At 50.0% G+C, this 27,403-nt stretch overlaps 1 protein-coding gene across 1 annotated transcript; it reads left to right on the top strand.

Moving 5' to 3' along the window:
- The first annotated feature begins 1,431 nt into the window (after window positions 1-1,431).
- Window positions 1,432-27,403, top strand: LOC134042023 (serine/threonine-protein kinase pim-1-like). The gene is made up of 9 exons (XM_062489097.1): window positions 1,432-1,542; window positions 13,930-14,025; window positions 14,112-14,162; window positions 14,391-14,760; window positions 14,949-15,125; window positions 15,400-15,470; window positions 20,074-20,200; window positions 26,703-26,917; window positions 27,320-27,403. Exons 1-9 carry the CDS (start codon window positions 1,432-1,434, stop codon window positions 27,401-27,403), a joined length of 1,302 nt encoding a protein of 433 aa, XP_062345081.1.

Raw genomic sequence — 27,403 nt, forward strand, 5'->3', positions numbered from 1 at the left:
TGTGGAGGTGGAGTGGAGTGAGTGAGAAACAAGCCTGGATTGTAGCATGGAAACTGAGCTCCAGAGTGCCAGTGCAGACTTTTATTGCTGAACTGCCTGCTGGGGATGAAAAAGAAGGAAAATGCCCCAATAACTGCCCAAGGGGATTGTGTCTTAGGGACAGGTATAGGGAGGTGACAAGAAACAGGAGCATGACCCAGTCTCACAGCTTCTAGGAAACTGTGTCATAGGGACTCCATAGGCCAGACATTTCAGAAAGGCTGTCTTGTAAAAGAGCCACAAATGAAGACACTGAAACCCCTCTATTTGTCTCTTGGATTTGTGTATGCTTTTGACAGCCACAACATCCTGCGGGAAGGAGCTCCACAATTTCATTAAGTACTCCTTGAAAAGCACCTCCCATTGTTTGACTGAGCTGCCAGCCTGGTAATTTCAGAGGGTGCTGCCTAGTTCTTGGGTGGAGAGAAAAATCCATCTTTTTGGTACTTGCCTTTCAGGGAGATGAAGGAGAAGGGACTGGTCAGCATCAAACTCCTGGCTGGGTCCCATTCAGAAGTCCTGCTTTCAAGGCTTCGTGACATTTGCTTGTCAGTTACCAGTGAGGTGAGAACACTCTTGTGAATTGTGCCCTGTACTTCATACACAGTGTGTAGAGTAGCTATGTGCTTGTTCATCTCCATGTGTGCTCAGAGACTGCCTTCATTTCTCTTTTTAGATCTTGTATTTCTAATGTCTGTCAGCTTTCTATGGGATCTGTGTGTAGATGTAGTTGTATTCACTGGTAGGTCGGGTATCTGACACTCATCTTTGAGTGAGCTGCCATTATCATGAAATGTGCAAATGCAGAAAAAGATACTCTAATTATGTTATTTTCAGAGTCCTAGTCTCTGCCCGAGCTGTCATTCAACACTGCAAATTAGTCTGTAGACCTGAGCGTGTGTTTTCTGTTTCCTGGCTGAGTGCTTCAACTGCTGGTGTTGCTTTTTTAAACAGGAGCACGTGACTCTTTTATCTTTATGACTGACGCCTTTATGGTTTGAAAGCAGCCCTTACTTTAATTTGGTTCTTTGTGTTTCAAAGAAAAGAGCCTAAAGGGAAAGCAGTTGACATTAAAGAAGGCTTAAGTAGATACTTTATGAAATTTCTTATTTTTAGGCCTGTTACATGCAAGTCTGAGGCCAGATATTGGTGCCAGTGGAAGTGTCATGCTGTGCATGTGCTCTTCTGCTCTTATTGTGCTTTTATGTTCCTCTGGACACAGTGGGATGTGTTGTCATTTCCTGAGTCGTCTGTCTAAGGCAACTGGTTTTCTTTCCGAGGTCATTCTTATGTTTCCCCTCATGACTTCCCCAGGTGACCAACCTCCGCTCAAAGGTGTCCTACTCGGCCATTGTCACTCTGGGAGAGCTCTTTGTGACCTTGAAGAAGGACATGGACTCTGAGGTGGATGAGGTGGCTCGGGTCCTTCTGCACATGGTGTGGAACTCGCCAGAGTTTGTTGAGAAAGCAGCCAGTCACACCCTGGGGATCATGGTGGAGAATGTAACTCCTGCACAAGCAATGACTGCTCTCCTGGACAGTGGAGTCAAGTAGGTTTCTTGTTTCAGTGATATTCTTCACCTTCTAGAGTACTTCTAGGTGGGGGAAGGGATGAGAGAAAGAATGGGAATGGTGGGAGGGAAGGGTCCTGTATCCTGCATCTTCTGTCAACTCAGTGACTGGATTCTCCAATCCACCTCATTTCTTTCTTCTTCTCCCTTATTTCTGCCCTCCCTCAGCCTATGAGTTCTCAGAATCACAGAACTGTAGAACATGGGAAGTTGGACGAGGCCATGAGGATGATTAAATCCAGTTCCTGGCCTTGCACAGAGCCCCCCAAGAGTCACACCATGTGCCTGAGATTGTTGTCCAAATGCTGCTTGAACTCTGTCAGGCTTGGTGCTGTTGACCACTGCCCTGGGGAGCCTGTTCCAGTGTCCCAGGCACCCTGTGGGTGAAAAAGCTTTTCCTGATATGCAACCTAAACCTCTTCTGACTCATCTTCCCGCTGCTTCCTGGAGTCCTCCCAGTCTGTCAGAGTTGCCTAGATGTGGTGAATGGTGGGGAAGTGCAAGTGCCTGCAAAGGCTAAGGATAGAGCCTTGTGCTTCTGTGGGAAGAGGGACAATTGCAATTGCAGCTATGAGTGCTCTTTGATATTTCACTGCACTAAGCACAGAGGCCCTGGGAAAAAACATGCATCCTCATGATGCCATTAACTGGAGAAATAAGGAGGGTACTTGCTGGGGTATGGAGCACCTAGGGGAGAATGTGCTGGCTGTGACACAGCCTGCACAGCAGGTGCAGCTCCTGCCAAAAGGAGTCCTGAATGACTGTCCTGGCCATAGAGCTCTACTTTCTAATCAAACTGGTGTTTCATGTTAGCCTTGAGATGATGAATCACTGCACATACACCTTCACAGGCCCACTACTATGGAATAGCTGATGCAAATGCTGCCTTAAGTGTTTGTGCTGAGCCTGATAATTATCAAAAGACACTCTCTAGAACTGGACAATCTGGGTAAATTGATTGCCACACTTTCCCCATCTTTGCAATAGGATAAAACATTCAGATGTACCCCTTGCCAATCCTCACAAAAGAAACAGGCTGCATTGCTGCATATTCTGCAACTTCACGGCCCACAGTGTGTTTTCTCTGCATCTGTATTTTTCCAAAGCTCTGCAGATTTGGGGATAAATGGCTGGAATGAGCCTCAGTCCTGCTGCAGCTCTGTGTAATGGGTGCCCTCTGATAGGTTAGCATGAATGGTCTTTCATTTCTAAAGAATTCATATGTAATCTATTATTTTATCTTTCTCAGTGGAAATTGTGGCAAAGACACTGAATATCAGGTAGTGCAGGGAGACTGAATTCCTTTGTCTTCCTTGCAGACAGTCCTTGTGTCCAATGCTAATTTGAGTTTCTCTGAGGACAGAAGCTTCTACAGGTGTCTGAAGCTGCAGGGAGAAGCCAGGCCTCCTTCCCGCAGCAGTGGCAGGGAGCACGCTCTGGCCAAGGCCTGTGCTGCTGTTGCTCCTTCTCCCTGTGCCCCAGTGTTTGCTCTCCTCTTGCCAGGAGCCGCCACGCCCAGGTGCGGAAGTGTGCGGCGCAACTGCTGCTGTCCTTGATGGAGAAAATTGGAGTCACGAAGCTCGCAGGCACACCCAGGGCTGAGAGGCTGGCGCACCCGGCAGGGACGCTTGCTCAGGACTGCCACAAGGACACAAGGTAACCATCTTCATTTCACCTCCTCACACAGCAAAACTGCCTTGTGTCTGTCTAGAAAGGTAAAACCACAAAAGAGTGGTAATGAAAGGAAATATTAAGTTACCTCACGGTGTGGATAAGGGCCATAGAAGCATGGAATACCCGGAGTTGTATGGGATCCATTGGGGCCATGGAGTCCAGCTGCCAGCCATGTGCAGGACATGCCAAGAGTCACTCCATGTGCCCAAGGGCATCATCCAAACGCTTCTCGAGCTCTGTCAGCCTTGGTGCTGTGACCACTGCTCTGGATTACCTGGGGAAATGACTGTAGTGGGTAAGCTGAGGTTGTCCAGCAAGAAGGAGCATTGCCAACTTCCTGTGACTTGAAGGATTCTTTCCTGAGATCAAAAGAGCTCAGATTTGGCAGTCAAACAGTTTTGTTTGATCTTAGGTGCACAACACAGAGCCAAAATGTTGCCTCATGTTCATCACTGAAAGACCCAAAGCAGATCTTTCTCGTTAACTTAAAACTTTTCTAGAAGTATTTCAGGGCTAATGTATTCAGTCTGTCTAAACCTCTTCTGCAGCTCTCTAGAATGCTGTTGTCTGTGGCTCAATGACCTCTAAATTTCTTCTGGAGGAAAACTGGTTTCCTAGTGGCAAAATCAACCCAAGCCACCCAAATCCCCTTACTTTGATGATTCAATTAATAGCTGCCAAAAATACAGGAGCAACTAGCTGCTGCTCTGCATACATATAGAATAGTCAATAGGAGGCCTGAGGTGTTTTGTGCTGGATTCTCTGCCAGTTAATGGAAGGCAAATTATTGAGCAATGGCAGCAAGGTACTTCTAATGGGATCTGACAACAAAACAGATGTGTTTCACTTGTTCCCTGGGATCCTTTGATCCCACAGAAGCACACCCGCAGTTTCAGAGTGAAATGATATTTTTCTCTCACTTTGCTGAGTAGGTAATGCCATCTCATGCAAGGATTGCAAAGGATGACATTAAGGTATCAGCCTCTTCGGTTAACAGGTTTCCTTTGTTTGTTCGATTTCCTTCCTTCCTTTCTTCCTTCCTGGAATCCTTCCTTCCTGGAATCCTTCCTTCCTTCCTGGAATCCTTCCTTCCTTCCTGGAATCCTTCCTTCCTGGAATCCTTCCTCCCTTCCTCCCTTCCTCCCTTCCTCCCTTCCTCCTTCCTTCCTTCCCTCCTTCCTTCCTTCCATAGGAATTATGGACAGGAGATGGTGAAGATGTTGATAAATCATCCAAAATGTAAAATGCTTTTGGAGCGATCCGTTCCTGCCTGTGACCTGGAAGATATTCTGAGAAGAATAAAGAAGAAAGTAAGTGCTTGGCAGGAGAAATGTCTCCTTTGTGCAAGTATAGCCACAGCTAATAGGACATCAAACATACCTAATCTGTCTTTATCTCATTCCCCTTCTGCTCAATCATTTTGCTCCTGGGAATGAGCTGTTAATCCCCAGCCTGTTCATCTGCAGACCACAAAGGAACTGATATTCTTAGGGGAAAAGTGGGGCTTTGAATATTTTGACTATTGGTCACAAAGAGGAAAGGGGAAGAGGAGAAAGTGGGTTTACATTTAAGCATAACTCCCCACCCTGCTCTCCCTGCTCTGCTCCCAGTAAAGCAATGAAGTGAGAAAAGTGCTTCTGAGGAGAACAGAGTCTTTGCAAAAGACACTGGAAGCAGTAGTGCCAAGAGAATTTCCAAAACTGCAGCAGATGTCCCAGTCAATCCTAATTGCTACAATTACCGTCTGTCTTTTGGGAATACTGCCCTGCTGTCAAGCCCTGTGGAGCTGGAAGAAGCTTGGTGAATCCAGCAGCATCCAGAGGAAAATCATTTGTCTTGGGGGGACTTTCATTGTTTTTATCTACGTTATAGAAGGGAGCGTGTCCTTTGTGCACAAACAGGGAGAGCGAGTGTTGAACCAAATCACCTTCCAACAAAATTGGCCCACCCCAAAGAGTCCTAATTTTTCTGCTTTTTCCTATAAGAACTCTTGGTGCCTACCAGTTTCCATTATTCCCATTTATGCTCGAGACTCATGAACTGGGGAGTTTAAACTGCTGCTCACTATGGCAGCACCCATAACCTGCCTTGGGCTATTGCAAACAAAGAGTTGGCATCACTGAATCTCTGGTCTGTTTCCTTCTGTAGGTTTGGAAATATTTCCCTAAGACTTGGTAGCAGTGATCCTGGTTCTAACTTGTGTTTTTAAGCAGACAGTTTCCTATTCTATATTCGAAATGTTGGTGGGGTTTCTCTGTGTCCTTGTAGGGGATGGAAGAGCAGAAGGGTGAACGCCCATCTGTCAAGAGCCCTGTGAAGATGAGGAGCCATGTGTCAAAGAAGCCCCAGGCCACATTTCCTTCTAGTCAACGGTACTGAGCACTTTTGTTAGATGTGACAAAGCACACAACAAGCTTGACATTTCTCTTCCTCAAGAAAATCTTTCTGGAGAGATGGCCTGTGCCACTGATTCTTTCCTTACCCTACAAATTTTCTTTGATAAAAATGCCTATATCTGCATTAATAATATTTGTAGATTGTCTCCCGTAATGATTGTCTTGAAGTCCATGCTGTTTTCAGAGCCTCATGATTCTCTAGCTTGAAATCACATCATGAGTAAAGCACCTCTGGATGTTTTGCTCACAATTATCTGCAGGTATTATCACCAACAAGCCATCATTTGCTTTTATTTTCCAGGGTGAAGTCGACCTCGGATGGACGCCTCCTACACCATCCAAAAGTCCAGGTCACGTTGCCTCCAGCTGTGGATGAAATGGAGATGCTCCAGAAGCTTGATGATCTCCTGGAAGCCAAGGGGTTTGAGACACGGATGGAAGGAGTGGCACTCCTCCTAGACCTGTGCAAAAACAGCCCCAAGCTCATCACCACAAACATTGTCCAAGTATGTAGGGTATCTTCACTGTTCCTTCCCTTCAGCTCCTCTCCCAAGCCTGTAGCAATGAAGTTAATTCAGTCTGTCTTGGCACTACATCCTGCCTTGTTGGGACAGGCTGGTCCCTCTTACCCAGACAAATTTAATTCAGGTCCAGCATGCAGGACAAGTTCTTTCAGTCCAGCTGTATTTGTCTGGCAGGTGCCTATTGATGTTGTTCATCACATGATGACAGAATTTTCCACTGCCCTAACCTTTGCTGTCTCCTACTCCCAGCTGGGTTCAATGAAAGGAATCCAGCCACTGAAAGCATGGCAATTCTTCTCTTGATGAAAAATGTGTTTGGATGTGGAAGAGAAGTATCAGGCTGGGTTGGTATAACCCAAATGTTTTTACAGACATACTTCTCCAAACTCCATCCTGTCTTGCACAAACACAACTGTGGCTACTCGTTTCCATTCTTGTCTCTATTGCACTTGGTAAAGACGGTGTGTAACCTTCTCGGGTATTGAATGCTCATTTCTACATCCCCTCTCCAAACAAGGACATTTTAATCCACCTTTCCTGCTGCTTGTTCTCTTCACAGATTTTTGATCATTTTGTCCTGAGAATATCTGACACGCACAAGAGAGTGAAGCAGATGGCGCTGGACGTGCTGGCAGAAATGATAGCCATCCTGGAAGATGCCTTGAACCCCGTGATTGTCCGTTTAGTGGAAGGAATACTAAAGAGCCTGAACTCAAAGGATACCGGGGTTCATGCTGCAGCTGTGAAAGCGCTGGAAAAATCTGTTTCTCATTTTGGTAAGGCTGACATGGACTCTCCTCAACTGTGTCTCTGCCTCTCTGACACAAGAGAACACTGAGTGCCATGAGAGCTCTTGTTGCCCGTGGAACACTCCAGCTGACATCCACCAGAAGCTGTGGGGGTGCAGTCCTTAGGCACCAGTCCCCCAAGAGGCTTGAATGTGCATCAGCATTTCCCACAAGTGCCAGGAGCCCTTGGCTCTGTGCTGCTTGTCTGGAGAGGAGGTCCTGGACTACAGCTTTGCTACAATTCAGAGGCAAAGGGGATTTTGGAGATTGCTTGGACCCCATTAGATTTCCCAAATGAACAGCTTTGCTGTTGCCATGAAGGGACACTGGCCCATCAGAGCTTCTGCAGAGCAGCCCCCTGGAAGGCTCCACATTATAGGCAGTAGCTGCCTCCGTTCCACCTTTCCCATTTGTCTTCTTTTTTCAAATGGGACACTTATGATTCACCAAGTGCATTTCCTTAAAACAAGCAGATAGAAATACAGCTGTCAGTGATGTCTTGTTCCACATGTTGTTTTCATGGAGCAGGATGGCTGTGGCAATTACCTACACAGGCAAGGACTGCTCTAAATTCCTTTGTCACAGAGATTTATGTCAGCACTGAAAATGCTGGTCGGGAGAAATATGCCTGACAAATGGAGTGTTGAAGAGGCAGATCTTCAAGGAGAGTTTCCACTTTCTCCACCTCAGCTGCTCTGTGAACTCCTGAACTGCCTGACTCTGTGCCTTTGTGTATCCCAAGTCTGGGCTTCTTCCTGTTTGCTCTGGAGTTCAAAACCTTTTCACTGCTTACGTGTGATTGAACTCTTGAGGTCCTTGATCTGAAATGTTTAACGTAGCTCCAGGTCCAGCAGACAACTTTGCATTGACAAATGTGAACGGAGAGGTTTTCTTTGGGAATTTGAACCCCCCTCAAGTAGGCTGGAAGGAAAGATATACATCAGCAGAAAATTACTTGATTTTATAAATTGGGGCTGCCCCTGCCCTTCCCCTCCCCACTCTCCTTTCTCCTAGGACCTCAGAAGAGTGAGCAGAAACGTGTGTTTCTCTTGTAGATAAAGTAGCACTGATGAAAGAGTTCAGCCACCAATGGAGTCAGCTGAGTGGCCAAGCTCTGCTGGATGTGACAGAGCGTATCACAGGTATGGCCTCTGCTAAGCCAAGAGGTCTCCCCAGGGAGCATTTCCAGGGCATTCCTGGCAATAGACAGTAGAGTAGCTGCTCCAAATCAGGAGGTGCTGAGCTTGTCCCTCCTGCCCAATGCCCATGGCAGCTGTGTTTGGCAGGTTTTCCCTGGCTGCTGCAGAGGTGTGCAGTACCTGGCACGGGGGTGGCGCTCGGCCTTGGGGCCGAGCTCTCACTGGGGCATCTCAGAGCCCACCTCCAGGAAAGGGAGGGGTTAAAAATACCCGACCTGGCTCTTCTCTTGGGAGCTCAGGGTCATCTCTGGTCCTTCAGGGAAAATGTAGCAAGTGCTGTTTCAGGCAATCCATTTGTTTTGTCCTCACAGAATTCTCATCTTGCTCTTGAAAAGTTTTGAGACTGAACCCTGCAGTGCCTGGGGGTCACAGCTTAGGTCAAAACTCAGCACCCAGATTAGGGGCACGGATTTGGTGCAAGGCAGCCTTTGGGGCCAGAGGGGCAGAAGCAGAGTGCTGAGGCTCCCTGCCTGTGCTGTCAAAGTGGCATTGGACTGAGCATTTCAGGGTGTGCAAACAGTGTCTTCCTGTGTCAGTGCTGTCCAAAATGCTACAAATGCAGCTGATAATTGATTCCTCAGAGGAGCTTGCTATGTCAGCAACAGCCCAGGAATGGAAAAGTGATAATCTCTCTATATAGTGGACAAGATGATTTACAGCCTTGCTTTAACGGGGTCTAAATGCACTGCTAAGTGTGCCAGCATCTTTAAATGCAAGGTTTCATAGATGTTGTGCCTTCTTCAGCAATCTCAAATGCTCAGTGTTCGGTGATTGAGAATGTCAAAAGCGCTTGAAAGGGCATTGGAATAAAGTAGATGTCTAGGAAGAGGGAATTTAGTTTTGGAGATATTTTGATCTCTTCTTCAAATAAAGGAAATATACATAAATTAGGACTCTTTTAGGAAGAGCAGATGTTCTCTCTGAGATTTAGTGGGAACAAACAATGTTTTCTCAAGTTCCATTGTGACAAATGTCTTGAATTGGATTTTAACTGAAATTAACACCCATTTTGAAATGGATGCCATAACCCTTTTCCTGCTTGGCAGAATTGGTTTTGGGCACTTTCAGGAACTGTTTAAATATTGATGATTGCTGGTGGATTACGAGCATAAAGAAAATGAAGTCTCTTCCACCACAGAATAAGAAGTGGTTACTGCATAACATTTTGCCTGATCAGAAAATATGAATGGTGTCCAGAGCATTTCAGGTTTTGATGTCTCAGCCACATCTGCCATGCAAGGAGCCTGTTGGTTGTCAATGTTTTGTCTGTGTTTGACAAAGTTCAGTTCAGAAATTGAGCAGGGAGAAGGCTTCAGAGAGAAAGGGAGAAGACACTCGTGTTGTGGTTAAATTTCATTCATCTGTGTTGCATTTTTCTCTCTACATTCTACTATTGCAGTGCACATTGCAAGAAAAATGCCATTAACATTGGGAGGGGGAATGACATTAAAATGTGCAGATGCACAAATGCCACAGCAATGAGGTCTGGGTAATTACCTAAGACACCCTGAGGTTTGAAGCAGCTGTTTGGTGGAAGGCACAAAAGCATTGTGCCAAAGACAGCAGCTAGTCACTGATGTTTCTAATCCAGCTGTCAAGCAGCACCCATGTCTGGTGGGCTGGAGTTTGGAAGTGTGGTCTAATAGTGCCCTTTGCTGTGTGCCACTGAGCAAAGGGAAGAGCCAGATTGGATTCTGGCACTTTGACATCAAGGGTCACAAAGATGGAATTGTCCTTTTTCTTAGAAACCTTTCAATTGAATCTCCATGGTGCATTTCCAAATCTTCAGTGTGGGTTTAGACAACTTCCTAATGGAAATGAAAGGGAAGTTGACATTTTAGTCATTCTTGATGTTGAAACAGGTTGTGAAATGATCCAGTAAAGGTACAAGTTCTGCCACAGGTGCAAGTATTTGTTTGGAGACAGTACTCCTGAGGTGTTGGTGGTTCTGTTTTGGGGAGGATCAGCTGCTTTGGCCATTTCTGGATCGTTGGGCTCTGTGTGCTATTTCACTGCTCTTAGCCAGAGAGGCTTCCAAGAAGCAAATCTCGAGGTGGATCCTTGTTTGCATTAAGGTTGTTGTTTCAGAAGTTTGTGTCTCTGTCCCGGCAGTGCTTGTGGAAGGGGTTTATGCCAGGAGCCCTGAAGTGGTCCAGCGCTACGCCCTGCCCGTGCTCTGGTCCTTCCTGGAGAACAAGGCGCTGCCTGTCCGCAGCGCCAATGTGCGCACGGTGGTCACCAGGCTCGCCTCTGCCCTCTACGAGGTGATGGGCACCAAGCTGAAGAAGCGTGCTGCCAGCCAGCCCCCACATGTCCAGGAAAACCTCTCCAGCATCCTGGGCTGGTGAAGGCTTGATGTTCTCCAGCAAGTTGACCAAGTGCTGAGATGGACACCTGCGCTTCTGACCTTTTAGCTGGGCCAAAATTGACAAAATACTCAGGAAGGGTGTGCATCTGCCCCTGCTCTCTCCACTGCCCTTCCTAGTCATGGCATGCTCAGGGGCCTGAAGACAGTCTGGATTGAGGACAAAGTGAAGGACTAGCATGGCTCAGCCTCCCACAGAGGTAAGGTGGGAGCTGGGCCGCTCTCTGGCGGGAGGAAGGGTCTTGTGCCAGCCTGGAGAGCCTGTGCACATTGGCAGGGAGCAGTTGTGCCCTGCAGGTGCCCCCTGCCATGAGCTGTGCTGCTGCCAGTGCCCCGTGGAGCTGTAGGGCTGCTGAGCTGTGGGGCAGGGAGAGGAGCAGGAGGCTGCATGTGCAGCTGAGCCATTGCTGGGAAGCACAGGGCTCTGGGCTCCCTGCTGTCGAGGGCAGCCTAGAGGCCAGGGAGTTCCCCTGGGAGCTCTGTGGAAGTGGCTCAGGGTGTGCCCCTGGCCTGCCTCCAGAGGGTGATGGTAGGAGAATGTTTCCCTGTGCAGCTATTTATGAATTTCCAAGAAATGTGTTCTATGAAATATGGAGCTTCAGATGCTTTAGGTTTGCATTGCAGCCTCTGTTACATTTTGTGTCTCCATTTTGCAGACCTGCCTGGCTCCTGTGTTTCCACCAAGTTTTCTCTGGACATTCTTTTGTGCATTTACCCACAAAGTCCTTTCCTGCTGTCCAGAAGAGCTCTTTCCTCCAAGCCCAGGAAGAAGCTGCTGCCTATCCAAAGAGCGTTTGAGGACATGGATTTATGCATTAGCCTGTATAGTTCCAGATGTACATATGTTCTGATAGTTATCTGTAGGTTTCAATAAATATATTTTGATTCTATCTTAATAATTTTGTTGTTATATTTTTTATTGTGTATATTTTTGGTGGTATGTTTTGTTTTTTTATATTTTATAGTTTTATATTTTTTCCCATTGACATGCTAAGGATGGCCAGGTCCTTGAGACCTTGAGATGGGGAAGGGAGAGCTTCCCTGATTTTGTGAGTTTCTCTGGGAGGGTGGGGCCAGTGGGGGGAAGGAGGCCAAGGCCACGAGATTCGAAGCAGGTAAAGGAGTGTGGGGGGGCAGTTACTGGTACTCACCCCTTTTTGGCTCTGGAAGGAGGAAGGCAGCTGGAAAACCTCACCGCGCCATCCCAGTGCCAGGAGCTGCCTCTTCTGGTGTTGGACCTCACACCCCTGCCAGGATGCTGTCCTGCTTCAGTTTGCTATCTCCAAGCATCCTGTTGGAGCACCGGGACCGACACTGCTCCAAGGATTCGTGAGCAGAGTCTCTCCTCCACCCTTCCCATCTGGGACACAGCTGCCATCACCCCCAGCTCTCCTGCAGCTGTGCAGGGATCCACACACCTGCCCTGTCCACTGGGAACCTGCCAGAGCTCACTGCCAATGGCGATGGTAACTGCACCAGGGGGGAAAAGAGCACACAACCAAAGGAACTGTGACTGGGTTCCTGTTAATTTCATAGTTATTGTTGTTTAGATTGGCCTTGTTGTATATTTAGTAGAGAACTGTTCTTCCTGTCCCCCTATCTTTCCCTGAGAACCTCTTGATTTCAAAATTATACTGACTCAGTGGGAAGGATTTTACTTTCTCCATTTCAAGGGAAGGTCCTGCTTTTTCCCTAGCACACACCTGTCCATTCAAACTAGGATACGGAGCATGAGGTGCAGGGCTGATGTGTGAAAGCATGAGGATCTCCTCCAAAGTAACTTGTTTAATTGTCCATTTTATTACTTCTCTATTTACTCCACACTACTAAGGCAAGCCAAGCTTTGCTTGCAGGCAAAACAGGCATGGGATACACTAGGGTCCCTTGCAGGATCAGCAGGGCTGGCAGTGACAAAGCAGGCAATCTGCTCCATGGTGAGCCACTACACAGCCGCATCCCAATGTGGGTTTAAGTAGCATGGTATTATGGAGAACTCCTTTTCTGCATCAGATACCAAAAGAACTTCCACAGCTTCTGGTGGCAGTCAGCTGGAGCATTCCACAGGCAACACGAGCTCTCAAGGCACTCAGTGTTCTCTAGTGTCAGAGGCAGAGACACAGTTGAGGAGAGTCCATGTCAGGGGTCAGCCTTCCCAAACTGAGCAATGGATGCTTCTGCCACTAACACTGACAGGAAATAAACAAACAAAATTTCTGTGCACACCAGGGCTACGTGTGGATTAAATTATTTCTGTTTCACATCCCGGCCAGAACAACATCGTGGTCAGAATATCATTGTTCCTAGATTCTCTAACACTAAAAATATTGCTGGAGAGTTTTTGTCATTCCCATAGATTTGGTGACATCCAGACACACTTAACAATCCATTTGGGTCCAAGTTCCATATTGCAGACGATGTCTTTGGGCAGCCTGCAAGTGTCTCAGCAGAGAATGAAAAGGGATGACAATACTGACACGATTTCTCTTTGCTACTTGAAATTTAAAAGCTCCGCTCCAGCCCACACTGGCAAAATTGTCAGAAGAGGCAATTCTTCCCCACAAAATGCTTCATCTCACTCAAACAAGAAAGCCACCAGCCAACAGTCTTCTTTACTCCTCCACTGCTTTATTTGGCTATTTCTCTAATAGGAATTAGCTTCATTTATTCTTACTTTGTTTCCTGTGTTCCACGGGGCGCGCGGCGGCTCCTCCGTTGGGTTCGCGGAGGCAACGGCAGAACGGCCGCGCGCTCCGGCGGCTCCGCAGCAGCAGCAGCAGCAGCAGCAGCAGCAGCAGCAGCAGCAGCAGCAGCAGCAGCGCCTGTCTCGATCGGTTTTCCGCTCGAGTTCCCGCTCGCCCTCCGTGCCCTTCTCCCTCTCAGACTCCCTGTGATCCCGTTCAGTCCCCTCCTTGTTGCGCCTCTCCCAGCCCGGCTCATGCCGCGCCCCGCAAGGCGGCCGTGGGCGAGCCGGCCCCCTGCCCACCCCTGTCGGGCACGCCGCGGTGCCGCCTCCGCGGGGCTCAGTCCGTACCGCCTGTGGCACCTTTTCAAGAGCCTGTGGACGAGCTCCTCGCTGCGCTGGTGGCGGTGGTGGAGCAGCAGCGTCTCTTGGCTCCGCCTGGCGCGGGCCCTGGCGCTGGCCCGGCCCCGACCGAGGCCCCTCCCGCGGTTCCGCCCACAGCTGGCCCGCAGCCGCCCGGCTCCCGCCCCGCCGCCGGCGCATTCCCCCGAGCGAGCCTCGCCGCCCGGCAGTTCGGCCGCCGGCCCCGAGGCGCCGGAGCCCGGGGCGGCTCGGGAAGCAGCGGCGGCCGGGGCGGGCGGGTGCCCCGGGCAGAATGCCGAGAGCGCGGTGCCGTCCGCACGGGCGGAGAAGCCTCCCCTGGAGCAGCTGTACCGGGAGGGCCCGCTGCTGGGGAGCGGCGGCTTCGGCAGCGTTTACGCCGGGACCCGGCTCGCCGACGGCGTCCCGGTAAGAGACGGGGCCGGCTCGGAGCGGGGAGGGGGGCGGCGAGCGGCGGGCGGCGAGCTGAGCCCTCCGCTCGCCTTGGCTTGCAGGTGGCCATCAAGCGAGTGTCCCGGGACCGCGTCTTGGAGTGGGCGCGGCTGGTGAGTGAGCGGGGCCAGCGGGAGCAGGCGGCGGGGCGTGGCGGGCGGGGTAAGGCCAGGCCCGGCCGGGTGGGAGCCGGGACGCTGCGATGGGAGCGAGCGTGGAGCGAGCGGGGGCCGCGCAGCGTCCCGGGCCATGGGCAATGGGAGCTGCGGTGGCGCCGGGCAGGGGGTGGCGAAGGCGAGCGCAGCATCGGCGCCGCTGACGCCATGGCGGCTCCCCCGCAGCACGACGGCGCCCTTGTGCCCCTGGAGCTGGTGCTGCTCTGGATGGCGTCGTGGCCCGGCTTCCGCGGCATCGTGCGGCTCCTGGACTGGTTCGAGCTGCCCGACGGCTTCGCGCTGGTCATGGAGCGTCCGGAGCGCTGTCAGGACCTCTGGCACCTGCTGCACGCGGGGGGGTTCCTGCCAGAGCCCGTGGCGCGGGCGCTGTTCCGGCAGGTGCTGGGGGCCGTGCGGCACTGCACCAGCCGCGGCGTCCTGCACCGCGACATCAAGGCCGAGAACGTGCTCGTTGACCTGGCCACCGGCGAGGCGAAGCTCATCGACTTCGCCTGCGGCATGATCCTGCAGGACACGTTCTACACCCAGATGGCCGGTGAGCCCAAAGCCGGGGCCCAGCCGGGCAGTGGAGCTTCTCCCCTGTGCTTCCCCAGGTGGAACACACAGGGAGGGAGGGAGGGGGAATGCTGCTTCAGCCGGCTGCAGCCAAGTTGCATTTTGGCAGGAGGTGGCTGGGAGGGAGCAATCAACATTGGCCTGATGAGCTGTGCCCGTGTGCCATAGGAACGCGGGAGTACTACCCACCGGAGTGGATCCTCTTTGGCCGCTACCATGGCCAGCCAGCCACCATCTGGTCCCTGGGCATCCTGCTCTATCAGCTGGTGTGCAGGCACCTTCCTTTCAAAAGCAGAGAGGACATCGTCCGGGGACAGCTCTTCTTCCCGCCCCGGGTGTCTCAAGGTGGGGATGGGCCTTCAAGGCACGGGAGCAAGAACGGCTTTGGGAGAGGGCAGGTGGCACATAAGTGTCCTGCTGTTGCAGCTGGGGAGGAGGTTCATCTCCTGGGCTGAGCTGGACGAGGTGGCAGGTGTACCTCTGCTGCTCTCTTCCAGAAGAGAGGATGGATGGGAAGCTGTGCGAACAGCTCTGAGCACTCTTAGTGTGCTGTGGGCACTGTGAAATCTGGGAGAGCATGGACAGGAGCTGACCAGCAGTTTCTGGTTTCTCTCTGCAGAGTGCCAGCACCTGATCAGGTGGTGCTTATCCATGGACCCTGCAGACAGGCCATCCTTGGATGACCTTTTAGAACATTCTTGGGTGCAGAAGCCCCACCTGGCCCAGGAGACAGCAGAGATCCATCCCTCTGCACAGTAGAATCCAGGATGCCCGCAAGCAGCAGCTGCTCGTGTCTCGTGGCTCTCAAAGAATTCCCCAGAGCATTTCCCAGTGGCCCTGGCATGGAGCAGAGAGCACAGCCAAGGAGGTGCTTCCTCAGGTCCCCGGCGATTTGTGGAGGGAGCGGCTCAGGGCTCCCCATCCTATTGGAGAAATTGTGGCACAGTGCAGTGAAGTTGCCGCAGAGTGGAAAAGGGGAAACATCCCCCTGCAGCTCAATGGCCTCGTGATGTCCCCGCGAGCCAAGGCACATCTGGCGTGTTCTTCTGGAGATCAGCGCAGAGCTGGAGAACGCCGTCCTCGAGCTGGCCACTGGCAGGGCAAAGCTGATGGGCTTTGGTTGCAGCCCCTTCCTAGAGGACACGCTCTGCACCCCGACGAAATCAAGATGAGTCCCCAGGCGGTGCAGGGGTGGGGGGATGCTCGTGCCTCCAGGCATGGCAGGGCTCAGCCTGGCCACGTGCCGGTGGTTCCCCGTGGGGTGGCAGTGGACAATATTAATCTTTCTGCCAACTGCTCAGCTGCTTTTTGGTGGGGCAGGGGATGGATGTTGTGGAAGGGGAGCCGGCTCCTGGCCTCACTGACAGCTTCTTCCTGCCAGCATGGCACAGGCTGGGGTGGGGGCATCCGGCCTGACATAAGCGTCCATCCGTGTGGATGGGGAGCAGCAGAGGGGGACGGGTTCTTTAGCCATGGCCCAGCTGCTCTGCTTTGCAGGCCCTTGAGGAAGGGGTGGGCATACAGGTGGGAAAGGTAGGGTTTTTCCCCACCACTGGAGAGATTTTAGTATCATAAAGAGCGGTCAGACCTTCCCCAGTCCTGTGAAACGGTGACAACCTTTGGTGCTTTTTCTTGTTTCCAGGTCTTGTTTTGAAATGACTTTCATGCAATTGTTCTTTGTTTTTTCCAGAAAGATTGCAGCTTGTGTCCAGACCAGATGGAGAAGCACCGGTACCGTCCCTGGAGTGCATCCCATGCAGGTGCTACCCGGGGAGGGTCCACGGTGTGGATGTCCCCTGCAAAAGGATGAGGACCTTGTGTGGGATCGGCTCCTCTCCTGGCAGCAGGTCTCCAGAGGTGGGTACCCGGTTCCACAGCTCGGGTGGCAGAAGGGCTTAGGGCAAATGGCAGCAGGCACACGAGAATGTCGCTCTTGCAGCTGCTGAGGAGGTTGTTGTGCCATGCTTGAGCAGAAGAGGTGGAGCGTGTCCTGCCACGCTGCTCTCCTCTAACAAGGAGGGAATGGGCTGGGAGGTTTGGGCTCTGAGCACAGCCAGCAGCCTGGCCTGAGCACAGGCCGTGGTGAGACAGGGGGGACAGGAGCCTGCTGCCACTGACCGTGGCTTTCTGGTTTCTGTCCCCAGGCTACCAGCAGCTCATGCCATGGAAACGGCACCGCTCGACCTGCCAGTCTGGGAGGGCTGGACGGCAGTGGGTGTTCATTTGCTGCCAAAAATAAATCATTCATGTTACTAACATCATCATCATCATCGGAGCATTTCTTTCATCCTTTTTTCAAGCTTTTGGCCTCCCTTCTTCCACCGAAATCTCTTTGCCTCTTTCCTCATCCACTTGGTGGAATTGGTGGGGGGGGTTTAAGTAACACAAAAAGTTCAGCAACAATTCCTGTTGCCAACCGCAGCAGTCTCTTCAAGAACCTGGAGTTGGTAGCCAGGCCCACATTTCACTTGGAAAGGGGAGTGGTTTGCAGGGACAAAGATGTCCCTCTGCTGCAAAAGCAGGGAGGAAATCAGAAGCAGCAAAATGCAATTTCAGCTCTACCCCCGCCCAAAGTTGTCTGCGTCTTTGCCCTCCACTCCAAAATAGGCAGGCAAGGCTGGACTTGAACAAGGTTCAAGTCCTTCATGGTCCCTTGGCATTAAAGGGATCAAGTAAAACTCTCGTATGCAGTAATTGGAGTACAGCTACTGTAGGGATAAAGGAAATGTTGGGAGCTGGGACATCCTTCTTGTCTCCTTTGTCTCCGCAGGTGTTGTAGCCTGGATAGCTGTTAAGATGGTTGCAGGTAAAGGAGCAGCAAGGGCCTTTGTATGGGATCCACGGAGATGTTTATTTCAGCCACTGCGTGGATAGTCCAGGGTCAGAGGCAAAGACAAAGGGGAACGTCGGGGTGAGGGTCCAGGTTGAAGCAGATGGGTGTCCTGGGCAGGGGGAGCATCAGGGAGCACTTACCAGGGGACATGGGGGTGGCACAAAGGTGGGGTTAGGGCATGGGAGCCAACAGGGAAACAGGGTGGGAGTGACCGAAAAACTGAGAGACAGGGAGAGGGCAGGGGGCTGGCCCAGGGAACAGAACAGGGCTACATTGGCATGACAGAACAGGGCTTGCTATGAGAGAAGCCTCTCGTGTCTTCCTAACTAGGGAATGCCTTTTAGGGTCTCCACAGTGGGGTGTTTTGGGTTCAGTTTGAGTTTGGGTGGAGATACTGCTTTAGTGTAGTGGTTTTGGATTGTTAATTTGAACGTTTTTAGTTGTGAGATAGGATTAGGAGGAAGATAAAACAGGCTTAGCTTTAAATAATACAAAGACAAACTTTATTACCAGAAACTATAGGGGAAAAAAGAAGAAGAAAAATTAGAATAAAACTTCAGACTACTCTTCTTCTTTCCACACATTTGTTTTTTTTGCATTGACAGCATACAAAGAACAACTCAGTTAGTTTACCATTTCTAAAATAGTCATTTACTTGTTTCTTTCAGTGAGGAGATTCTTCAGCCTATAGAGATTTTTCATAAGAAACCATTTGTAAGTGGTCTTGCTGTTCTAGTGTTTAGCCGTCAGGGAGGATAGAGATCTGGTTATTATGTAATATTTTTTTTCTCAACTAACATTTTAATTCATAACTAATACTGAGGACCATATCAACTTATGAGGCACACTTAAAGGATTATAATAGTTGAAACAAAAGCTTACTCCACTTTTAAAAATAGAGGGTGTTTTTCTTCTTCTTCCCTAGGGAGAAGCAGGGGTTTTTTCACTATTTAAACCTAGGGCACTTACAGCAATTTTAACATTGGTTTATTTTAACACCAACGCTTCTTCTTACATCTAGAGTTAGAATCTTTAATCCACCCCATATTTTTTATGTGTTATAGGGAAACAACGGATTCTTTTCTATAGCATAAAAAAAAGGGAAGAATTTCAGTCTATGTCTTCCTTCCCTCAGCTGAGACTTGACTCTTCTCATACTTTGATTTTGGTGTTTTTTGTGCTGTTTTTGTACATATTATCATTTTGGTTCTCTGTTTCTTTTTCCACAGGACAGAGAATAAAGTATTTGTAAACTCATATTTTGGGCAGTGAAAAAGTTAATATTTTGCCGGGGCAGGAGAGGGTTCTGTGATTGTTTTTAGGTGGGGCGGCCGGAGCTCTTTACCATAAGGAGCCTTCTAAGGCTGCGCCGGGGCCGGGCTGGGATTGTAGGGCCCGGCCAGAAAGCGGAGATGAGTTTTTTGGTTGTAAGGTTGTTTTTTGGCGTTTGCTGTACGTAATGTTAGTGGTGGGCTGGTGGTTTTCCTTTTCCTTTTGCCAGCAGCCGAGGTTGGGGCCCTTGCCAGATCGGGGCCCAGCTGTCTCTCCCCCAGGCCGTGTGGGCGGTGAGGCAGGCCTTTTTTCCACCTTTATCTCTTACTGTTCACTTCCTCTTGCTGGAAACGGGATTGTTGGAACACTTTAGAGGAGACGGCTTATCCATAGTGTTCTGTTTTAAATTGTCTAAAACCGTGTGAGACAGATGGCTTCACATAGGAACATCCCCAGGGCTGCTGAGGGGAAGGCACCACTTTATTTGTTGTGAAGAGAAGTAATCAAAATCCGCAACCAACAAGCTGCAAGGCAGAACGGAGTGGGAATTACAGAAATAAAGGCCTTGAAAAGCAGCTTAGGAAAGCGGCTACTTCCTAGACAGTGCCAAACCCTCCGACCTGGCCTGGCCGGGCCCAGGGCTGGCTGCCCTTGGGAAGGGAAGGGAAAGGGATGGAGCTGGGGTGGGGGCTCTGTGGCCATGGAAACGAGAGAACCACGGGCCAGCGCGTCACAAAGGGGCAGCCCCGCAAGGGGCTGTGAAGGTTGTGGTTGACACGGACACAGTGGCAGGAGACACGTCTGGCTCTGCCTGTCTGTGCCGACTGCTGGCGATTGGAGTCACCCCACCTTGTTCTAGGGCTGGGGACCGAGCTCCTATCGCCGTCTGCTCCGAGACAGTTCCCAAATTCAACCCCAGGTACTTCTGCGAGACAGAAGCACGGGTTCAAAGATGGATTTTACTGGAAAAGGAAAGACCACGGAAGGAAAAGGTGAGGATAGAAAGGAGCTGAAAGGCCCGAGTCAAATGGAGACAAATTCCACCAGATTTCAGGGAAAATTGGTCCATGGTGGTCAGTTCTGGCTCTGTGTCAGAGTTGGTGGCTGTGAGCTACAGGTGATCTTGCCAGGACAGCCCTGGCATCACAACATTTTCTCATTAGCTTACTCATTATGTTTTGTCATTAGCGTCCTCTTCTTTTCACAGTAGCCAAATCACTCAAACTTTCAGTCAGGACAGGGACTGTGGCCACAGCTGACCACAAACTGGACACGGTCATGAGACGCAAGTTCTGTTCCTTTGTTTGCCGCCAATGTCAGGTCTCACAACAGATAAATTTCCTGTTCTTCCTCTGCTTGCTAATTGGGTCTAACACTGAGAATGATATTAAGGTGCTATGAAAACGCCAGCAAGTCCTGCCTGCTTGCTGAGAGCTCTTTGTAGTTTGCAGAAACAGCAGTCACAGCTGTGTGGGTCTTTATTGGGTGTTCACAGAAGCCACACTAGAGAAGGAGTTTTTTTCCCCTCTTCCCATTGGAGCCATCCAACTTTCTGTTCAGCCATGGTAACTCAATAGTGTTGAGAGGAATAGTTCACAGGCTAGGTCCTTGAGAAATGAAACCTAAGAAATTTTCTCCAAAGTTCAAGAATCCTGCAAATGCCCCACCCATTAGACGTGTTTATGATAAAGATGGGACTTCACCTAAATGAGTTCATCCCTTGTGAGGCTGGCTCAGCCTCCCACAGAGGTAAGGTGGGAGCTGGGCCGCTCTCTGGTGGGAGGAAGGGTCTTGTGCCAGCCTGGAGAGCCTGTGCACATTGCCAGGGAGCAGTTGTGCCCTGCAGGTGCCCCCTGCCATGAGCTGTGCTGCTGCCAGTGCCCCATGGAGCTGTAGGGCTGCTGAGCTGTGGGGCAGGGAGAGGAGCAGGAGGCTGCATGTGCAGCTGAGCCATTGCTGGGAAGCACAGGGCTCTGGGCTCCCTGCTGTCCCAGAGCAGCCTAGAGGCCAGGGAGTTACCCTGGGAGCTCTGTGGAAGTGGCTCAGGGTGTGATCCTGTGGCCTGCCTCAGGTGGCTGCTGTCAGGTGCATGTTTCCCTGTGCAGCTAGTTTCCAGGAAAGTTTCCAGGAAATGTCTTCTATGAAATATGGAGCTTCAGATGCTTTAGGTTTGCATTGCAGCCTCTGTTACAGTTTTATATCTCTACTTTCCAGGCCTGACTGGCTACCCTCTTGCCAAGAAGTTTTCCCTGGCAAATCCTTCTATGCTCCTTCCCTCCAAGCCATTGCCTCCCATCCAGAAGGACTCTCCTTCCACCAAGCCAAGCACGGTGTCCAGAGGAGAGCATGAGACTGGGAAAAACGGCACCGGCTGCGAGGATAAAATTAGAAATAACAGGGAGCTGAGTTCAGAAGGAAAAGAACAGATGGTAAGGAGACCGAGCTAAGTCCTGTGTGATAGATTTTCACTTTCTGCACTGTAAGCAGAGCTCAGAGAGCTTTTCCTGTGGTGTGAGCACATGGAACCAGCTGGGCCAAGGAAGAGCTCAGCTGGACACTGCACTTCTGGGAAGTGTCTGAGAACACGCTGCCTTTGCAATGGGTGTGTAGTGCAAACTTCACATCCTCAGCATGCATCAATGGCAGGAGAAGTCTTTGAATGGTTTCTGGGCTCTGTCATAATTCCTTGTCTGACTTATGACTGAGAAAAGCCCAAGAATCAGGCCAAGCTGCTTATGCTGTCCAATCTGGCCAAGCAAGCATGTTAGATTTTATAACCTACATGTATTTTTGAACCATGGCTGTGTCAGGGATATGTATTCCATCAGCTGTGTCTGCTTGCTAAGGAAAAAAGGAGTTTGCTGGAACAGGCAGTGCTACAAAGTCAATTCCAGGTGGTCTCAGCTTTTGAGTTGTACAGCCATGGCCTTCTACACAGTTGTCTCTGATGCTATTTCTAGATTTCGTCAGCTTCTGGGCAGCTGTGTGCTCTGGCATGGCTTTGTCCAGAGGGAAGGGATGGGAGGTGGCCATGGGGAGAGCAGCTCAAAGCCCAGGCACACAATTTCCTTTGCAGCAGGGCCAGCACCTGCAGTTGTTTTGGGTTTACCATGGGGTGCAGGAGGAGGCAAATGAGCAACAGCATTGGCAAACAGAATGTCCAATCAAAGGCTGATGTACTTGATTCCAGCCTTGCTGAGGAAGGGCCCAATGTATTCCTGACAGGATCTAATCCTTCCACTGCAGTTCAAACAGGTCCTGATTTGGCCCTTTAGTTGTGCCAGAAATGATGGGATACTGAGGAAGGGCGTTCATCTGTCTCCACTGCCTCCACCTCCCTTCCTGGCCATGGCATGGGGGCCCTGGAGAAATTTGGGCAGGCAGAGACCTTCCAGAGAGCAGCAGGGCAGGGAGCTCTGCTGAACTTCCTAAATGCCAGTGAGCCTGAGATGATGGAGGTGTGGGAGCTGGAGAGCACGGAGCATCGCGAGAGCTCAGCAGCTTCTGGGCTGAAAGGCTGCTGGGCAACTGTAAGAGGGAAGGGCAGCAGCAGAAGAAATGAGGGGCTTGAGAAAAGCAGGTTTTGACATCCTGCAGAATGGCTTTGTGGGGACTTGGCTGGAGATCAGCACTGGCTGTGAGGTGCCTAAGAGGCAGGGAGAGAACAGTGATCTGAACCTGTTCCCATACCTTCCCAAAGGCCAGTGGAGGCCGTGGCACCGCAGAACATCTTGATACCAAACATGTGGATTCCAGCTGGGATCATAGCCACACTTGCAGTGAACTGAGCCCAAGGAGAGAGTTGGCAAGTCTAGGGCATGAGCACGCCCTCACCACTTGCCTTTTCATTCCCCATGCTAGGCCAAGCTACTCCAGCAGTTTGACTGGTCTTTTCCTGCCAGGTCCCAGTTAAAAGCATGGCTAAATGTCTTCAGCCATCAGTGAGGAAGGGCTGAATGCTTCATCTGAGCACTCTGTACCACTCTTTCCAGGCATCCTTGCTGTATCCCAGAGGTGGGGATATGAAGAAGGGGTCATTGGGGCTGCCTTTGATCCCCCCTATACCCAAGGCAGTCAGTCCCCGTGTTGGCAGTGCTGCAGGGTCTCTGCGCAGCTCTGTGCAGCTGGATGTCCAAGAGTCCCAGGAGATGAGGTAAGCCAAGGTGTCTGCTGCTCCACTCTGCTGTTCAGCTCCCTCTTGCCATCTTGTGAGGTTCCTTTGCACAGTCAGCTGTCTCCCATGTATTTAGGCAAACCTCTGTGTATTCACCATTTGGCCCATCCGTGATGATCCAGCTCCATGTCAAACCCCACACCATGTGTCCCAAGAGCAGAGGTGGTGGTGGTGGGGAAGAGGAGGCAGGGCTTAAAAGCACCTGAAGATGGGTCCTCTGCTGGGCTTGGTATTGATTCCCTCTGTAATGTTTGTGGTGTCATTTGGGAGCTGTATTGCACGGCTCTGGATCCTGCAGATCTTTGAATACTGTGATCCTTGACTGGCAACTTCAGCACCGGAAAACTCTGTTTGGCCAAATATTGGATGCTGGAGGGGTGTCTCCGTCTTTAGGTGCTGCTTCTGTAAATGTCAGGCATAATTTCTCTGTGCCTGGGACGACACTGTGAATTGAGAACCCAGCTATATTTTCCGGGTATAGATGTAAAATCCTATCAATGTTTAATATTTAGGTCTGGGATTAAAACAGAGAGGGAAAGGAGGTACAGAAGAGTTATAGTACAGTACCTGATGGAAAGATATTGGCTTGTATATATGTGAGAAAATGTAGCTGTCAATGTAGCTTATCTGAAGGACAGCAATAATGAAGGAGTCACAAAAATGTCATTCCAACTGGAAAGCTTTGGTAGTGCATTGAAAGTGCAATGTGAATACACTTGCCTAGCAGTTGAGTTGGTAAAAGGCTTTTCCTTCTTGAGACAGCCATGAGGTGGAATATCCTTCTCAGGATACTGCCGTGTTCGGACCACATGTAGCACGAGACTGGTACCAGTGAGAGCCACAAGCAGGCAAAGTCAAGCTTTGTCAGCAGAACCAAAGTAGCTGCCCTCTCTGCAGACTCATGTCTCAGCTTGGCAGCTCCTGCTGCTTGAGGGAGGCTGTAGGAGCCCCTTGGCTCCAAAAGGAAAGTCAGCAGAATTGGGGAGTTATGGTGCAAGTTGAGGAATGACTGCTGAGTTTCAGCTGGAGCTTGGCCAGCTCTGCCTGGCTGCAGCAACTGAATGCTTAAGGACAATTAATGAGCTTTGCATCTTGTTGGCTTGATGTGTTGCATTTTCTCCTTCATCAGAGGGACCAAGCAAGGAAGGATTGCTACACCTGTTCCTTCCCTTCGCTTTCTCCCTCCTCATATGTTCTTGTGTTTTCCATTTTCTCAAGGCCACGATCAAGCAGCAGCATCAGAGAGAAGAAGTCTGAACATGCAGGTAGGTACAGGGCATGTCTGTCTTAAAATTACTACTAGAGCCTTGAATTAGAGGTGATATTTTGAAAGCTTTGTTAAAAATCATTCTTTTAAAAATTTCTTTAAACTCATTTGAATTCCTTGATGGGCTCAGTGGACTATCCCAGAGCCCAGTCACTGGGAGTGTGCTGCAGTGGTGCAGTGAAAATTCCTGCATTGTGAATCTTGAGTGGCAAGAGCTGGATTGGGACCTTGGGGCCCTGGAAGTGCAGTGCAGGAAAAGGAAACATTCCTGTCCATCCAGCACACACCTTTTATCTCCATGCAGTCTTTCTCATGTCAGAATTAGCAGAGAAGAAGAAGGCATTTATCAGGAAATTAGAAATCCTCTCACTCCTTCCTCCTGCCCTTGAAGGAGATAACATTTCCTTGAGGCAGATTCTGAACTGAAACCTTTGACATCTGAAAGAGAGTCATGGACTATCAAAGCCATTGCCTGGTTTTGCTCTGGGAGAAAGAGGGGAAACCTTCTGTGAGAGAAAGTCCTTTTGAATTTTCCAGTTATGGAGATGGAAACTTCCAAAGGGATGCAGCCTATGCAGGGTCTGTCATCCTCTGACAGCACAAGCCCAGAGCCACCTGTGGATTGTTCACAATGACAAATCTCTTGCCTGACTCTCTCTGCCTGTGTCAGTGTTGCAGGCTGAGGCTGGGGGAGGAGATGCCTTCTGCCTTGTCCCCCTGTCCCTGCCTTGCCTGATCCCTGACAAGTAGAATTGTGCCAGACAAACTGCGGTCTCTGGTGCGTCTGTGCCAGCCAATGCCTTTGAGTTGAAAGCCTCCATCAAAGCCTGTTGTTGTTGTTCCTTTGCCATTTTGGGGCACGTCACGATAGGAGAGATGAAATTTGAAGACATAATTAGCTGATGAAGAAAGCAGATGAGATTTCCAGGTCCCTTTGCTCTGGGTTATTTCTGAGAAATCCTGGGCAGAGGCCCTTTGGAATGACTCCTTAATTGGTGATATGCAGCTGGAATGCTTAATGCAGCTAGGGAGAAGTATTGCTCAGTAAGTAAGGTGATGTTTTTGCTGGATTCATTTTGGACTAGAAATGTGCAATTTCGTTAAATATTACCTGTTGTGCTTTCATAAATTGACCTGTACATTCTCTATGGATAAATAAAAGATTGGTTTAAGGATGTTCTTCTTTTTATGATCTGCCGTCTTCCATTTCCATTAAGGAAAGTTTGAATTGCTTTTAACTGCCATGATGAGAAATGTTTTGATGCAGGTCTTGTTTATACTGGATTCGGGTGTGTCTGCAGGAAAGAAAGCAGGGAATAAACCCACGGAACAAGTATTTGAGCAGAAGTGGAACGTTTGAAAGCTAATTTGTTCCCTAAAGATTTGGGCTCCTTGATTACTGAGGATATGTAATGGGGAGCGCAAAGCTTCCTTTACTTGTAACATGGGGTGCCATTGTTCTTGTACCATCACTTCCTTTGTTGTAAAGCGAAATAAAAGCAACCAAGAAAACCCAACCCAGAACCGAGTGGGACTTAGAGAAACAAAGGCCCTGAAAACTAGCATCTGAAAACAACTACTTCCTAGGTGTAATTGTCAAATACTTGTGATCACTGTGGTTTGCCAACTGTTTGGAAGGAAAGGGATCCCAAAGTACTTGATGGGCAATGAGTAATACATAAGGAAAGGAGTAAAAGCTCTCTCTCCTGGCTTGCCAGCTCCATACCGTTCAGAGGAATTACAGTGATGGTAGTTTCATGGAAAAAACATCAACAACAACAAAAAACCACAAAGTGATTTTCTGATTAATTCAAAACTCCCTTGTATTCCTCATCAATTAGATGATTGTTTGTAAAGGTGGGAGTTCACCTAACTCACTTTTTCCCTCGTGAGCCTGGCTCAGCCTCCCACAGAGGTAAGGTGGGAGCTGGGCCGCTCTCTGGTGGGAGGAAGGGTCTTGTGCCAGCCTGGAGAGCCTGTGCACATTGCCAGGGAGCAGTTGTGCCCTGCAGGTGCCCCCTGCCATGAGCTGTGCTGCTGCCAGTGCCCCGTGGAGCTGTGGGGCTGCTGAGCTGTGGGGCAGGGAGAGGAGCAGGAGGCTGCATGTGCAGCTGAGCCATTGCTGGGAAGCACAGGGCTCTGGGCTCCCTGCTGTCCCAGAGCAGCCCAGAGGCCAGGGAGTTCCCCTGGGAGCTTTGTGGAAGTGGCTCAGGGTATCCTGTGGCCTGCCTCAGGTGGCTGATGTCAGGTGCATGTTTCCCTGTGCAGCTAGTTTCCAGGAAAGTTTCCAGGAAATGTGTCCCATGAAACATGGAGCTTCTGATGTTTTAGGTTTACATTGCAGCCTCTGTTACATTTTGTTTTCCCACTTTGCAGGCCTGAGTGGTGACTTTATTGCCGAGAGTCTTTCTGGGTCACCTCCCTCTATGCTCCTTCCCTCCAAGCCGTTGCCTCCCATCCGGAAGGGCTCTCCTTCCTGCAAGCCAATCACAATGTGCAATGGAGAGGAAGAGAAAGGGAAAGATGGCACTGGCTACAAAGATATCAGTAGAAACAGTGCGGAGCTGAGTTCAGAGGGAAAAGGGAGTGAGGTAAGGATACCAAGCTAAGTCCTGTGTGATAGATTTTCAGTTTCTGCACTGTAGTGATTCCTAGAGAGGCTGATCTGGAAGAGAGACCGCGCATAGTTAAAGGAATACAGTAGGTGATAATTAAGAGGCCTTAAAAGGATACACCTTGGGCAGTACAAGAGCCTGGCCCGGGCTACACCCAGGAGGGATCCAAGATGGATCCCGCTCATGAGTTTTTACACTTTTATAACCTTTGGTCAACTTATATAGTAGGGGTTAATTGTCCAGTTACAGCTTCAGGTCACCAAGTCCCATCCTTCTGGTCCACTCCCGGTGCTTTCCCATTGTTTATGATTTTTGGGTAATGGTTGTCCTTGATTCTTAAGCTGGAAAAAGATTGCTGTGTCTAACTGCCCTGAGAAGAGAACCTACCAACACTTAATACGAAGTTCAGAGTCCCACACCAAGTCAGCACAGAATCTGAGGAAAGTGAAAGTTAAAACTTAA

The sequence above is a fragment of the Cinclus cinclus genome, chromosome 3 (assembly GCF_963662255.1).
Source record: "Cinclus cinclus chromosome 3, bCinCin1.1, whole genome shotgun sequence".
NCBI lineage: Eukaryota > Metazoa > Chordata > Aves > Passeriformes > Cinclidae > Cinclus > Cinclus cinclus.

What these genes read in the sequence shown, in the direction of transcription:
- LOC134042023 (XM_062489097.1), top strand. Translation starts at nt 1,432, where the DNA reads ATGGACTCTGAGGTGGATGAGGTGGCTCGGGTCCTTCTGCACATGGTG. An exon ending in GTTCTACACCCAGATGGCCG is followed by an intron (nt 14,761 to 14,948) that starts GTGAGCCCAAAG and finishes CGTGTGCCATAG; the next exon opens with GAACGCGGGAGTACTACCCA. An exon ending in CCCGCCCCGGGTGTCTCAAG is followed by an intron (nt 15,126 to 15,399) that starts GTGGGGATGGGC and finishes TTCTCTCTGCAG; the next exon opens with AGTGCCAGCACCTGATCAGG.